This window comes from Lottia gigantea, assembly GCF_000327385.1.
Source record: "Lottia gigantea unplaced genomic scaffold LOTGIsca_41, whole genome shotgun sequence".
NCBI lineage: Eukaryota > Metazoa > Mollusca > Gastropoda > Lottiidae > Lottia > Lottia gigantea.
Genome location: NW_008709421.1, coordinates 1,921,987 through 1,939,484, shown reverse-complemented (window position 1 = coordinate 1,939,484; position 17,498 = coordinate 1,921,987). Strand labels below are relative to the sequence as shown.

The 17,498-nt window shown below is 33.7% G+C and overlaps 2 protein-coding genes across 2 annotated transcripts; one reads left to right on the top strand and one right to left on the bottom strand.

The window, feature by feature from the left end:
- Positions 1-313: 313 nt before the first annotated feature.
- LOTGIDRAFT_163767 (hypothetical protein) lies at positions 314-844 on the bottom strand (the record flags this gene model as incomplete). Its single annotated transcript, XM_009060280.1, has 1 exon — positions 314-844. One exon carries the CDS (start codon positions 842-844, stop codon positions 314-316), a length of 531 nt encoding a protein of 176 aa, XP_009058528.1.
- Positions 845-1,901: 1,057 nt separating this feature from the next.
- Positions 1,902-4,149, top strand: LOTGIDRAFT_163766 (hypothetical protein; the record flags this gene model as incomplete). The annotated part of the gene is made up of 2 exons (XM_009060279.1): positions 1,902-2,624; positions 3,994-4,149. The coding sequence occupies 2 exons, from the start codon at positions 1,902-1,904 to the stop codon at positions 4,147-4,149; spliced, it is 879 nt and encodes a 292-aa protein (XP_009058527.1).
- Between the last annotated feature and the right edge of the window lie 13,349 nt (positions 4,150-17,498).

The following is a 17,498-nucleotide window of genomic DNA, read 5'->3' as shown; positions in this document are numbered from 1 at the left end:
TCCCAGAACCGGAACTACCGCATATACATATGAGCATTGGGTTATTAGGAAATATTTCTGAATGATGAAATTTTTTGCCCATTTTTCATTATTTTCTTTTATTCTAAAAATCACTCCTTCTCCTTTATACTTTGAATCCTTCTCTAGTTTGTATATTTTTTTTAAATATTCCATTACCCTTATGTTTGACTTTGACTAACCATTAATACTATCTTGCTGGTTTAATAGTGTTAGTGATTGGCCATTTGGTGGATTCTCCTGTTAAAGTCATGCTACCTACCGTGTTACGATGAAGAAAACCTATTTCAATATCCTAAGTTAATGAGTTGAATATTCTCGTTTCTACTTCAATTGATGGTGTTATTACGGGTATGAAAAGTTGGAGATTCGTTATTTCTAATTTTGCATCTGAACCATTCTCTCCAAAGAATATCTTATCATCGTTGATTTCTCTTTGTAGATGAATTTTATATGGTAACCCTATGTAAACCTTTCTGTGTTCCAACAGACCGATTAAAGGATATAATTTCCAATTTACGTAATTACCCCACCTATTTTTCTCAACAACATTATTATACTGAAGTACTCGTTTTTCGAATCCATGATTAGCTGCTCGTGCTACTCTTTCTATTGTGTTTCTTGCAACAACTCTCACTCTAGCTAAATCAGAATCATTTGCAAGATTTCTTACCGGTTCTTTTAAAACACTTCCATCACTAACATCGGATATCCAACCTGAGACTGAATCGAAATCCTTAGGATATAAAACTGTTTTCAACATTGTGTCGAATTCCCCAGGGTGTTTAATTGTTTCTATTGGATTTGAACCAGCTTCCAAAACCATCTCGCTAAATAAAGATGGAAAGAAATTGTTTTCTAACGTTGTATTAGTTTGTAGAACTTGATTCTGAGTTCCATCTCTAATTTTGAAATCGCATCTGAAATAAGCATCGGAAAGAAGCAACCAATTCGAATAATGAATTTATTTCGAAGGTAATTCTACCACCATCATTCAATTGGGATTTAGAACCAACAGTGGGTGAGATGATAATATAATCCTCTTTTTTCTTGTTAAACGAATAACAAATCGGATCGTATAATCTAAAGATTGGATCTAGTATTTTATTTGCCATTTTTAAGGTTTAAAATTTGAGTAGAAAATTGTGTTTCCAAAACAAGAGTTATCTCCCTTCTAGACTAAAAATAACATTATTTAAAACGAGGCTATTGGAAACTGAATGTTATTTTATATAAGGGTATTTTTAATATGCTTTTTTTTTGATGGAATGTAGGAATTGATTGAAGTTGTTTTTGGTGTAAGAATTTATGAAATGTAGGGTGTATAGGTGTAAGAATTTATGTAATGTAGGGAGTTTAGGTTTTTTTTGGTGTAAGAATTTATGAAATGTAGGGTGTTTAGGTTTTTTTTGGAACCTTTCAATTTGGTCGCACTTTCCCCATGAAATGAAATGGAATGGGGAATCCCCGTGCGACCAAATTGAAAGGTCCTATACTACTGTTGAATGGCAGCATCACAAAATGAATGTGAAATTAGCTGTTCAAACTCTCAGCTCCTCAGTTGCAGAAGCCATAGACTTCGCCCGGGAGGATCTATGTATACCAGAATTTGCCGATAGTGAAAAAACTACGGATTTTATTAGAAAAATGGATATGCTGTTAGATTTTTTAAATTCTAAATCTCCATGTGGAAAGGGTTATAAGCAACCTATAAATCTACACAATTTTCAATTCTGAAGAAATCAATTAATGAAAATAAAGACCTTTTTGATTTAAAATACAAGGACGGCAATACCTTATGTACAGATCGACGTAAAACAGCTTATGTAGGATTCATGCTAAGTATCGATTCTGTACTGGATATCGTCGAGCAATTGCTTACAATGGAAGTCCCATTTAGATACTTTTTGACCAACAAATTATCGCAAGATCATTTAGAGATTTTCTTCAGTCGCATTCGGAGAAGAGGTGGCTGGAACAATAATCCAAACTGTCTACAGTTAAAATGGTCATTAAGGGCGATTTTGATGAAAAATGCTATCATGCCTTCCAAGAACGCAAATGTTGCAATCGAAGAACCTACAGAGATATTATTTTCAGAGACGACTCCGAGCTCAGTACATCACACACGTAACCAAATGACCAAATTTGCAAAGTTATTGTCGGATCCATCAGAATTCCAGGACCATGTTTTATATTACATGTCAGGTTATATTCGTTTACTTTGCTGTGTCCTGCTTCAATCTAAAGTAGACATTTATTCGATAGCCAATTTCGATTCACTTACTGCTCGAAAGGATCGTGGGGGACTAGTATATGCTACCGATGATATTTTCAAGGTTGTGAAAACTGCTGACAAGATAATGAGATCAGAATTGCTAGCATTAGTAAATCCACTTCACACAGATAAAAACTTTATAGAGAAAATTTGTTCTAAAGTTATTATTGAACTCAGAGGTTCTATTTTCAAGGAATTAACTGAACATTTCCTTGATTGTGACTTTATGGAAAATGACCACTTTGCTCAACTCATTAAGAAAATAACATCTCTATTTGATAAAACAGTATTACATCACCATGGACGAATATACAGTGACAGGAATCAAGTATTTTCATGCTACAGAGGCAATAGCCATCTAACTTATTGTGCGTTTTAAATCATTCATCTATTGAATTAATAAAAGCCTAGCTTTATAACCTCTTTAATATAGAAAGAAAAAAGCTTTATTCTCCGAAATAATGAAATGAAACTTGTTTTTTTTTCATTTTATCTAAGAGAAATAGACATGAAATAAGTTTGTCTATCGAAGATCGTCCATTGTAAACAAACGGTACAGACACGTGATAAGTGTGGACTCTAGTTTCTATATATAACTCTATGGTTATCACCCATGGATAAACCGTATTGAAAAACAGAAAAATTGAAAAATATTTAGTATGAGTTATTGCCCTTGTTCTTGAAAACGCGTTCAAATTTTAGCTTGTAAACACTCTAGAAGGGACAAGTCTTGACGGATTTTAACGAAATTTTGAATGAGTGTTGGTTACCACTTAAGGATGAACCCTATTGAAAAACAGAAGAATCTAAAAATATTGAGTATGAGTTATTGCCCTTGATCTTGAAAACTCGTTCAATTTGTAGCTCATAAAAACTCTAGAAGGCATAATTCTTGCTGGATTTTGACAAAACTTGGTTTTATTATTCCTTACCGGCTGAAGACTGAATATTTGTCTTCTTGAGTTTTCACTTGCTAAAGGTTGAACATGTATTCAAGAACTAGGGCAATAACTTATACTCAATATTATTCAGTATCGCCCTAAAGAGTTCAAAAGAAGTGTATGACTGAAGGTTGAATATTTCATACTGGTAATTGTTACTGTACTGCTAAATATTTATGTTCAAAATCAAAGCTGCCAGTGGGCGTATATTACCTTGCCTGGCAAGCTATCTTATTTATTTAGAGAAAACAGTTTGTTCTCCTGTTGTATAAATGTTTTAAAACTAGGTTATTTTAATTAATTATTTAATCCAATTATTCATTGATTCATGTCAGTAGTGCAAATTAATATACAGCAATATACGTAAATATATATATATTTTGACGTATATGGCAAATGACGTCATGCCGTCTCCAGTTAATCTATTCTCCAAGGTCTTTACCCATGATTTATATTTCATGACATTAAGTGTACATAAGTTTGATCCATGCTCTTATATACATCAGGTAGCAGTACACTTATCTCATAAATCACCAAATATTATGACCTACCTGCAGGGAGTTTGACATATTTCTACATGATACATAGGACCAGCTGATTGAGGTAGAGCATCCATCAATTCTGACACTTCCATTCTTGTTAAAATTCTTGAAGCCTACAATAAGTATATCCATTGTACACAACAAAATATTTTTATCCTACCCTTAGATCTTGTCTTCATAATTTCTTCACAAATTATAATCATATTTTTTTCAGACATGCATCAATGTAAAACAGTACGGGGAAGATCAAGGCATTGTTAGTGGTTCTAGGGGAAGAAGCTCTTCAAGAGGAAAAGTTACCAGAGGCAGAGGACCACCATCGCATAGCTGTAAGAAGCTAGAAGGCAGCAAACAATGGTTACAGAATTGATATTTACTTATTTCAAATTAAAGTTTACAGAATGCTTGCCAGGCAAGGTAATATACGCCCACTGGCAGCTTTGATTTTAAAGCATTTTAAACATTTGGCAGGACAGTAACAATTACCAGTATGAAATATTCAACCTTCAGACATACACTTCTTTTGAACTTTTTGAGGAGATACTGAATAATATTACCAAGTTTCATCAAAATCCATCAAGAACTGTGCCTTCTGGAGTGTTTACAGGCTAAAAATTGAACGTGTTTTCAAGAACAAGGGCAATAACTCATACTAAATATTTTTCAATTTTTCTGATTTTTATTAGAATTTATTCTTGGGTGATAACAAACACTCATGCCAAGTTTCGTCAAAATCCGTCTAGAATTGTACCTTCAATAGTGTTTACCAGCTAAAAATTGAAAGCATTTTCAAGAACAAGGGCAATAACTTTAACTAAATATTTTTCGATTCTTCTGATTTTCAATAGGGTTCATCCTTGGGTGAACCAAGTTTTGTCAAAATCCGTCAAGAATTGTGTCTTGTAGAGTGTTTACGAGCAATTGACGGACGGATGGACGGCAATATACGCCCCCCATTTCATGAGGGCGTATAAAAAGTACCACTAGCTAATGACACAAGGTTTATCAATATACAAAATATAGCTTGCCAGGCAAGGTAACATACGCCCACAGATAGCTTTGATTGTAAGTATTATGAAATTCGATATATTTACGATCTTCATAATGACATTGACACACAAAATCAAAAGAATCTAAGAATGTAAATTGTAGCTTGTAGAGTGAGCACAAGTTGCACAATATAGCTAATAGAGTAAAATTTCAAGTCAGACAGGATATTTCCGAGAAAAATTATCCGATCATCACGAAAATCGATAGGGATCATCTTCATAACAACATTGACATACAAAATAAAAATCAAAAGAATCCGTAAAGAATTGTAGCCTGTAGAGTGAGCACGAGCCAAATGTGAACGGACAGACGGACCGACAGGATGATTACAATATCGAAAGATGGGCGTATAAAAATAGCTTGCCAGGCTAGGTAACATACGCCCACTGGCAGCTATCAGAAATGATAGCGTGCCAGGCAAGGTTATATATGCCCACTGGCAGCTTTGATTTTGATAAAGATATTTAGCAGTACAGTAACAATCACCAGTATGAAATATTCAACCTTCAGTCATACACTTTTTTTGAACTCTTTAGGGTGATACTGAATAATATTGAGTATGAGTTATTGCCCTAGTTCTTGAAAACGTGTTCAATTTTTAGCTCGTGAAAACTCTAGAAGACAAATATTCAATCTTCAGTGCGGTAATGAATAATTTAACCAAGTTTTGTCAATATCTGGGAAGAATCATGACTTATAGAGTTTTTACAAATTAAACGAGTTTTCAAGAACAAGGGCAATAACTCATAGTAAATATTTTTTGATTCTTCTGATTTTCAACAGGGTTTATCCTTGGGTGATTACAAACACTCACACCAAGTTTTGTCAAAATCCATAAAGATTTGTGCCTTCTAGAATGTTTACAAGCAAAAATTGAATGCGTTTTCAAGAACAAGGGCAATAACTCATACTAAATATTTTTCAATTTTTCTGATTTTCGATAGGGTTTATCCCTGGGTGATTACAAACAATCATACCAAGTTTCGTCAAAATCAGTCAAGAATTGTGCCTTGTAGAGTGTTTACAAGCAATTGCGGACGGACAGACGGACCGACATGGGTGACGGCAATGAAAATCAATATTACTAACCCAAACACATCAAATTATCTCATCAATATACAAGATCAAACCATGTTTTATTCAAATCAGTTGAAAACTGTAGTCTCTATTGTGTTCACTAACAAATTTTGATGCGTTTTTCTTAAGTCAAGGGCAATAAATCAAAAACCATTAATCAAAAGATCATCAAATTTGAACTTGATCAAGATCTCATGAATATAAATGATCACACCAAATTTCATTCAAATCAGTTGAAAACTGTAGTTTCTATTGTGTTCACAACAAATGTTGACGGACCAACGGCAATATACGTCCACATTTCCATGTGGGCGTATAAAAATATAAACATCAGATTTACCAATTTTCATTCTAAATCTTGGTTATATAGAATTCATTCAATTTAGTTTTTTAGTACATAATTCCATTTATTCGTTAATTTGCAGTTGCAAATGTCTGAGGGGACAAGGATAAAGTAGTCTCTATTGTACAGGACTTTTACCGGAAGCATTTATGTAGCTGGTAGTAGCTGATGCAGGTCTTGATTGATCGAGACATATTATATTATTTATTAATCTCAACCAAATGGTCGGGCGTAGTCTTGTTCATCTTAGGCATAAAAGGGTGTATGTTTTGTTGTTTCTGGACTGATGGTGAAGTACCAGCTATTTATAGCACATTCTCAGGAACTGATTATTGAAGGAATAAGTCCGGCGCACACACGATTCATTCGTGCACTTCTCCTTAAGGCGATAGATTCTAATGTAAGATTTTGGTCGTTCGTGTCGAAAAATTGAAACCTCGTGTGACCTCCGCATTTGCTTGTTTTGATAAACATGGGTTTTCTCTACAATATCAGCTAGTAGAATGAATTCAGTAGTTTCAAGCAAGGTAAAATGTATTAATGTATACTTTGACAAATACAAAATGGCAGATTTCACTTATTACCAAACGTCACCATTTTTTATTGGCCGAATTTCCTTATAATCCCAAGCGGTAATCGAAATTCCAAGTGTCGTCTGCTAGAATGTAATCCATTGAATGAAGTCACGCGATCAACTAGCGGATTCCGTGTCAACAGAAAATTTCTATGGAACACAAAGTGGTTGGTTGCTCATGAAATATGGGTCAAAGTGAAGGATTCATAAAGAAAATTGAAATAAACCAATTTTAATTATTTTGTAGAATATCTGAGGAAACATCTAAGACATAAAAAAAATATTCGTTTTTTTAACTTTGACGAAATTCGGTGTTGAATCCATATTTCCACGAATATAGGTTACACCACTGTACTTCTTAGTCTTCAGAAGATGAAGTCAGCCTTTCAGTACGGCCTATTAAAGGGCGCATTCTATTCTCTTGGTTGTAATTGAGAGGGTCGACCATTGCCCAAACATCTTTAAAAGACAGTCAGAGTGACTGTCTGTCTAGGCGATATTGACGAAATTTCTCGGGATCTTCGACGTGTAACTCTTGTAAGAAGAAGGCTTCCCTTGAATGCCTTTCATCTTTTCATCACGAATGACCAAAATCTTACATAAATTTACCCGCACATAGAAGCTATCGCCTTACAAGTGGAGGAGAAGTGCACAAATGAATTCTGCTTGAGCTGATGGCTTGTGTGTGCGCCGGACTTCAGTAATCTTTGAAATAGAAAGTTTGTATTCAATTCACTCACTCATTTGATGTTTTGGCAGTCAGTGTTTTGTTGTAATATAACGTATTCTATTCAAATATTGAAAAAAAAAAAATAATCAAACACTCCATAACATTTTTTGAGTCGCTGGGTTCGGAATAGGGTCAGTTGAAAAACTGAACCATTTTTTCCACCGCCAAATCAGATTTCTGAATGAAAACTACACTATATTAAAACAATGTCTACAATAGGAACCTGAGCTTTATCTTTTGATTTAAACAATATTTATCAATACATAAAATAAACTAATCACTTACAAAATATGTACAAAATACGGATGATTTTTTATTTTCAGGAAATGGACACGACATTTATGGATCAACAAGGCCTTGCTATTGGAGATGGCTATTTTAGAGATGTACACCAACAATGAAACAATGAGGTTCACAGTATAGAAATTTTACACTTTACAATTCACAGAACATTTTGCGGTGCTACTGGCAGATATACATGATTTGTTTTAGGTCGTTCCCAGTAAGACGTTCAGAATTTTTGTTTAATGCTTTGTCTGATAATGACAAAATTTTACCATGTTGTATTGTTGAATATTATTAGAAGTAATCTGAAGCAAAAAGTAATTTTTAAGCAAATCTTGTTTTCTTCTTCTCAACCAAAGCTTTTATAGCTGCTGGTTCAACGCTGGCAATGTACCTCTTGATAAGTCGTGGATCACCAGTCTGAAGTGGGAATAGGCCCTGTCACTTCTTCCAAACTCTTTAAGATATATTGCAGCATAAACGGAATGTATGAATATAATTTTGATTCTCTCACAGGAACAGCACATGTATTCTTCCGCTTTGGATACAGTCTTTGATACCTGAAAAATAACATGTAAAATATACAAGTGGTTGCCTAGTAAGATACGCCCACTTTCCTGATACATTTTCAGTATATCAAGGGCAGTCACCTATCTGTGTCAAATCATACCAAAAATCTAATTTGTGCAAGATATTGTTGAATTAAACAAACACACATTATTTAATAAGATTCTGACATAAACTGTCACCTCAATTGTCAACAAATTTTGACGCGTTTTTTTTAAGGGGCAATAACTCAAAAATGTTCATCAAAAGATCGTCAACCCTCTTACTTGTGTAAGATCTCATCATTATAATTGATCACACTAAATTTCATTTCAATTGGATGAAAACTGCAGTTTTTATTGTGTTCACAAACAAATTTTGAAGCGTTTTTCATAAGTCAGAGCCAGTAACTAAAAAAACGTTCATCGAAAGATCGTCAAATTCGAACTTTTCCAAGATCTCATTAATATGAGACTGGCAGATGTCAGAAATGATAAAACAGTCTTTAGTGTCTAAAGTATGAATTTTCACGTATTGAAGAAATTTTATTACTTTGAATTCAATGATGTATATATTTACTTCCAGTTACTTATGCTGAGTAATTCCACAAAATTTTTTAAAATCAATATCAAAACCCAAATACATCAAATTGTTAAATCACACTGCTCTAATATCAAAGATAAAAAATTGTTAAGAGTGAAATCGTTGAAAATTCGAACTTGACCAATATCTCATCAATATAAATAAAAAGAAGTACAACTCCATTCAATTCATTTCATTCATCACAAAAATCATATGAAATCTGTAGCCTCTATTGTGTTCATGAACAAATTTTGAAACATTTTATCTCATTCAAGACTCAAAAACCATTAATCGAAAAAAACATACACCCACTGGCAGCGGTCAGAAATGATAAAACAGTCTATAGCGACTAAAGTACAGATTTTATCATATTGAATAAAAATTTTATTAGTTTGAATTGAATTATATATATACATGCCAGTTATTTATGCTGAGTAATTCTACAAAAGTTTTTTAAAATCAATATCAATAACCCAAATACAACAAATAATTAAATCACACAGCTCTAATCAAGGGCAAGAAAAAAAATTTTGACGCGTTTTCAAGGGCAATAACTCAAAAAACAGTTCATCGAAAAATCATCAAGTTCAAACTTGTCCATGATCTCATCAATATAAATGATCACAAACAGATTTTGACGCGTTTTTTTTAAGTGAAGGGCAATAACTCAAAAACGGTTCATCAAAAAATCAAATTCAAACTTGTCCAAAATCTCACCAATATAAGTGATCACACCAAATTTCATTAACATAGGCTTGTGGCAAGCCTCGCAAGCAAATACGCAGCTTGATAAAGAGTTAAATGTGAACTGTAAAACAAACTCTATATTGTAGCCTGTAGAGTGAGCACAAGCCAAAAATGTGAAAAAACGCGATATCCGAGTTTTATGCGATAAGCTTATCTCTCAAGAAAATCATTGGATCCTCACCAAATTCAATAGTGCAAATCTTCATAATGATATTGACACACATACAATTAATCAAAAGAATCCTTGAAGAATTGTAGAGAGTGGGTACAGGCAAAATAAGTAAAAAAAACGCACACGATATCAGAGTTTTATGCGATATCTTTTAAGAGTATGGAAAGTCTTAATATGGTGTACTTTTGTATTTGATAAATAATTAATGATTGAATTGAATGCCACTATCCTTTTCGCGGAAAAAAAATCTGAGGGGGTGAAAAAGTGATATTTTGATGGGAAATCGATGACTTGTACGGAAAACCCTGAGCACGTTCCGGAAATATCCGAATGTACGCTAATGTATGTGTGACGTAAAAAATGGACTTGACGCGGTGGTTTCTGGGAACGCTACATTGACAGATAAACAATGTGGCGGGCGTTATTATAATGAAAACGATTCGTCAAGCACTCACAGTTCATCTCAGTCCGAAGACTAAGATGATGAGTATGAAATGTTTGGGGGTGTGGTGGGCTACCAGTTCGAGCCAGTTAGGCGTCCTCGGGAGGGGAAAATGACAGTGAAAGGCCAAACCAGGACGATGACACTGCCAAAATTCTTGAAAATGGAGATCGATTGGGAAATAAAGTTATAATGACTGGTTCGTAGCGTTCATTTTGTATTAAAAATCGCCCGCTTCAAAATATTCATATCTTCTGAAAAACTACAGAATTAAAATATCTTGATTAGTCTTTGAGATATTCCATAATGAATGGGGTAAATAGTGGAGAAATATGGTCGTTATTTGTATGAATTCTTCACTCATTTTATACGTGATATACAAAACAAGTCATTATAAGATTAAAACTATTTTATAACACATGTAACTTATATAATTATAATTTATTTTAAAGACAATAGGTAATTTTCATAATATCATGAGTTCCTACATTCCCAAATCTGAATTGGTAAAAGACACACATAGGTCATGATAGGATAGGCCTATCAAATAATGATAAAGTGAAAGTAGACCTTCTGATCAAATAATTGAAATTATCCGCTCAAAATATACTTTAAATTAAGAAATGATAGTTTTAAATCATTTATGAGTTTAGTGTTTCATATAAACTGAAATTTCATGAAATAAACTTCATTTTTCGCTTTTGTTACGCTTCAAGGGTGTTCCAAAATGGCCGCCATTACCTCCGTTTTCTGCTTTTTGGCTAAGTTTAAATGCCGATTTTTTTAGTATTAATTCAAAATAGGAACCTATAATATATTTCTAATGGGGTCTCTGGAGTGAAATGAGCGAAGTGAAATAAATAACAGTCGGCGCCTTGAAGTCAGCCCTTTTCAATTGTACGAATTTGACCCATACCAGCGTCTTTTGGAAAGTCGTGTAAACTGTTTTCTTTACAGGTATAGCTGCAAAATTGCGCGACACAGCGCTTCAGCATTTTTATGTAAATGTTGTAAACGAGGTTAACGAAGGTTCCAAAAATGACGTCATGTGGTCATGTGATCAATACGACGTAATGGCGGACTGTCTTTGTAAACAAACAGGAATTAAACACAAATCGTATTTGTTTTACTTATACATGTATTTTTATTATCGATTATAAGATTGAAATTGGATACAATAGGATATATAGAAACATTCACGAGGTGTCAAGTGGCCCATAATTGACTTTCCATACACTTTAAAGAAAATCATCGAATCATTACCAAATTCAATAGTGCACATCTTCATAATGATATTGACATATACAAAAGATCAAAAGAATCAATAGAGAATTGTAGTCTGTAGAGTGAGCACGAGCCAAAAAGTGAAAAAAAATAGCTTGCCAAGGAATAATACGCCCACTGGCAGCTGTCAGAAATGATAAAACAGTCTTTAGTGACAAAAGTATGAATTTTCTCATATTAAAGAAAGTTTAATAGTTTGAATTCAATGATATATATATTTACTGCCAGTTATTTATACTGAGAAATTCCATAAAAATTTATAATAATCAATATCAATAACCCAAATACATCAAATTATCGCATCAGTATACATGATCACACCATGTTTCATTAAAATAAATTGAAAACTGTAGTCTCTAATGTGTTCACAAACAAATTTTGACACGTCAAGGGCAATAACTCAAAGACCATTCAATGAAATATCACATTCGAACTTGTCCAAGATCTCATCAATATAAATGATCACACCAAATTTCATTAAAATCAGTTGAAAACTGTAGTCTCTATTATGTTCACAAACAAATTTTGATGCGTGTTTCCTAAGTCAAGGGCAATAACTAAAAAACCGTTCACCGAAAGATCGTCAAATTTGAACTTGACCAAGAACTCATCAATATACAATATCACATCAAATTTCATTAAAATCAGTTGAAAACTGTAGTCTTTATTATGTTCACAAACAAATTTTGATGCGTTTTTCCTTAGTCAAGGGCAATAACTCAAAAACCTTTCATAGAAAGATCGTCAAATTCTAACTTGACTAATAACTCTGAAACCAGTCATCCAATAATTACCAATTTCGAACTTGACTGAGATCTCATCAATATATACATGCATACCAAGTTTCATGAAGATCGGATGAAAACTGTAGCCCTATCACGCCTACAAGCCAAATTTGATGCGTTTTTACTAAGTCAAGGGAAATAACTCTGAAACCAGTCATCCGATAATTACCAATTTAAATCTATAAGTCAAGGCAAAAACCTGAAACAGTTCATCAAATTACCATCAAATTCAAACATGAACAATGTCTCATTACTGTACACACAAGGGCAATAAGTCTGAAACTGTTCATCAAATTACCATCAAATTCAAACATGAACAATGTCTCATTACTGTACACACAAGGGCAATAAGTCTGAAACTGTTCATCGGATTATTAGCAAGATCTCATTAATGTATAAATGTATTCTAAGTTTCATCAAGATCAGATAAAAACTGTAGTCTCTATTGTGCCTACAAGCCAAATTTGACGCGTTTTTACTAAATAAAGGGCAATAACTCCGAAACCAGCCATCCAATTATCATCAATTTCGAACTTGACCGAGATCTCATCAATATATATGTCACAGTAGAAAATGAAATCCAGGAGAATTTAAATTCCAATTAGAGTTTCTCCTAAAGCAATTTTAAATTGTCCTAGGAGAAACTAAAATTTAACTTTGTCCTAGGGTGAACTTGTATTTGGAGTCTGTCCTAGGACAATTTTAAATTTGATTTTGTCCTAGTGTGAACTCAAATTGAATTGCAGTGTTAACTCACATTGGAGTTTGTACTACAGTTATTCTAGATACTCCTAGGACAAATCCAAATTTTACTTAGTTTTATATAGGGTTAACCGAAATTGTAATTTAACTAGTACTGTTGTTTGTCTTGTCTTGTAATATTTTCATTTTGTATTATATTGAAAAATGAATAACAAATTATATTTAAAAAGGCACTTTATTCATATATAAAACATAATAAATATTACTAAATTCTGGCATAAAATAAAAACTTAACATCAAAATATATATAAGCACATAATAGCTCATAAGCACAATATAACATCACAATGTAAATGTAAATTACATTTAGTAGCAATATTAGCACATTATTTTACAATACAAGTCCACATAGTTTACATCACCCTCTGTTTTGACACACACCAACAGCTGAAGTATGACATTTGGTTGAGCAAGCAAGTCCTGCACGTTTACACCGACAACGATTAGTTACACAACTGCCTTTGCAGGAACATACAGTTTGTGTTTTCCAATTGTTATACAACCTGGATGCTTAGATGAGTGTCATTGGCTTTAATGCACTTGGATCTGCTTTATCAAGGTCTGGAAAACTGCTGCTGCTAATTTCTATGAGCTTCTCATCTCTGAAAGTGTCTTTCAGAATGCCAAAACTACAGTAAAGTTAAAAAACAAGTGTGATGCCACTCTTCTTGGTATTCCGAACTTTGCAAGGTAAAACTCTAGCATCTGTGTTAGTCCGATCTGCTTCATGAATGGGCACTCCAACAACATCACCAACTTCATACTGCTTACACTTAGATACTGCTTCATTGTAACGGGATTGCTGCTTGCTGGCGGACTTCAAATATTTCTCAGTAACGATTTTTCTGACCTTGCTGTGTGGAGTACTTGGCTGTGAAATGGGGTGGTCTTCTGCTAAAGACCACAGCGTGAACTGACCTACTTGTAGTGGTTCTTCTAATGAGTTGCCTCACTCAGGAATATGCTGCTTATAATGGACACTGGTGATCTGGAACACCCCTTCATGAACAGTAACTTCTACACCATGTACTGTTTCTTGGTTCCTCACCTCAATTCCTGAGGTCACAATACTGCCTTGATGGTAAAGTTCTTGTTCTAGTCCACGTTTAACTGCTGGTGTCGTTGAAGGACCTGGTTCTGGGTTTGCTACACAGGTGGCCTGAGAGACGTCTAGGAACTCTAACAAGGAAAATTCGGTACGCGGGTCTTGCCCAAATACTCCTGCAAATGGTGGCTTGCTTGTGGTACTGCTGTTGGAAGTGTTTATAGCATAGTTACCAAACGGAAGTCCCTGAGACCAACCTTGATCTGGATGTTCTGGTAACCACTTGCCTCGTTTCTTCTGAATGTCACCATTTCCTAGCTCAACACATGACTTGAGCTGGGGGTGTCTTGGACGACCTTGTAAAATCACCAACCCTGGCCACAACTTCTTCAGTTCACAAATTCTCGTCCATTACCAGAGTGAAGCAGTCTTGGATATCCAAATAAACAAAAAGTCTGAACAAGTCTCTCTGCCACTCCAACTGCATGCTTAGATACTAGAGGGTAAATCCAACTTAACTGAGTAAAATTGAGTAAGATATATATTATTTATTAATGATAAGTTAAAAGATTTACATTTTGCTCAAAATAATAATAAAATACATGTAATAACACATTCTTTATTCTAGATATTGTTCTGGCAACCGACTCCTGTATAGCACCATATATGTGATACGAAAATCAAAATTACAAAATCAAAAGTTTGAGGTTCTTAGTGATTATATACACAATGAAAACCCTTACAACAGAACTCTTATTTCTAGAAACTATTGACAAATTGGATTAAATAAATTAAGTATTATTTTACTAACCTCTTGATGGTATCATACATCTCTTCTTTGGTGTCTATAGGATGGGAAGTGTCATATAGGTTAAATCATTATGGTCTTAATGTTACTTTAACTGTTTAGTAGGAGTTATCTCCCATTATATATAAATAAAAGCATACTGTTCCCAAAGGATTCTGGGACAGTGATGGAACACAAGATGGCTTACTATTTATTCACACGTGGTCACTCTCACCCCCAAACACAAATATAACATGGTGGAGATCCGGATTGAAGTATAGCCGCTTATAAAATCCTCAAGTACCGTGTTTAAACTAATGAAAAGGGTGACATGATGGAATATTGACTTAGTATTCATTTCCTGAAATCCAGTTCATCATTGTGTAGATTCGTTGTAGTAGCCTAGAAGTCAATCAATCATTCAATAAAACAAGAGATTGCAGTTAGGAATTGACTTCTCAATAAAAAGTCAAGCTACAAATAATTGAAGTACAAACCAAGGCAAACACCACAGTAGCCTAACACATCGCAAAGAGTCAACTATTGAAGACACAAGAGCTTGTGTGATTAATGAGGAATAGGGAATAATCCAGACATGAAGATAAGCCCAGAAGATAGAAGATAGCCAAATGGTGCCATGGTGGTCGAAATTTCAAATTTGCAGCTTTAACAAGAAGTTTTTAGCTTTGACATGAACTCTTTCCAGTTTCCCAGTTTTTTGTTGTTGTTTTTTTTACTTTATATTAGGTTTGTATACCTTAAATGAATGAGTGTGACTGTGTAAGTGTGAATGTTACATTATCTATTATTATCAATATTTTGTCTCAATTTAACATTTAATATGGCTGCCGTCAAACCCTCTAAAATAGACAAATTTAATGGTTCTGTATTATCCACTAATTGAGTTCTAATTGACAGTGGATCACCAACTACTCTACTTTCATCCCTTAGCTTTAACAATTCACATTATCTTCGTGGTTTACAATGCCAACCATTTCCCAAACCATTCAACTTAAATTTAGGTAATGGTGAAACAATAACTAGCACAAAGTCAGTTAGTATAAGTATCACTATTCAAGACCAGACATTTATCATTACTGCTTGTGTTGTTAATAATTTGGTAGGACTTATAACACAGATTGCGTACCACCCAAGATTAATTTTAAAACAACAGCTAATTCATACGTGAAGCCTCATGCTGTTCACTTTATAACCGTTCAAGGTAAAGTTCCCTCAGTTTTTCGTGGACAAGATCTTTTGCTGCATACGTATTCAGATGTAAATCTACCATGCCCACCTTTGCTATTATCTCGTTTAGAGCGGAATAAGACAGTTATTCCTATAACAAATACCACTAATAAGACAATTCATATTAAAGCATCAGAGACATTATTCTATGCACAGCCAACTGATATTCTAGCTTGTAATGCCGTCAAACTTGATTCTCACTCTAACACTACTACTGACACTAACAACGTTACATATCAAGATGTTTGTGAATCTATTGATCTATCTAAGTCTGTTTTAAATACACAACAAAGAGAAACATTTTATCAAATATTACATAAAAATCATGAAGTTTTCAGTTTCAAAGGTGAAGTAGATATTGAAGTAGATAATCTTGATCCATTTTACATTCGTCCTTTTACAGCTACAGAGTCTGAAAGAGCACTTATTGACAAGGAATTACAGAAACTAGTATCATTAGGTATCTTAGCTATTGGTCATCAGCCATACACAAGTCCAGTCCTAGTACTTCCCAAGAAGAACTCAAATGACATAAGAGTTGTTGTTGATTTTCGATATCTTAATTCTAATATCAAACGGTACAACCACCCATTTCCATTGGTCAGCGAAACTTTTCAACGTATTGGACATTCTTCCCCTACAGTTTTATCTTGTATAGATCTTAAATATGCATTCTTTTCCCTGCCACTGCCACAATACACTGGCATTTCATCATAGACAGGAGGAAAACACTATTATTTTAAGAGACTAGCACAAGGATTATCAATCTCACCAGCAATATTTCAATCAACAATTGATGATGTTTTCTCAACCATACCAAATAGTATTAACTTTTGCATAGCACATCATGTTGATATCATCGTATTTTCCAAAGATATACACATGCATTTACAACACATTCACTTAGTATTAGAAGCTCTCATAAAATATGGACTTAAAATCGCTCCAAACAATTGTAATTTCTTTAAGACATCTGTCATATACATGGGTCATTACCTTTCAATCAACAACGAAAATCTACTAACTGTTCAAACTTTATCAGATAGACATAAAAAGATCTTAAATTTACCAATACCTAAAACTAGTCAAGAAGTAAATCATTTCATAGGTGCAGTAACATATATTGCAAATTTTCTGCCCAAATTACAAGAGATATTAAAGCCATTGCACCAAATTTCTAATAACAAAAAAGACAAATTTGAATGGACAGATGAACACACACTAGCCTTCAATAATGTTAAAGATTTATTAATTGAACCT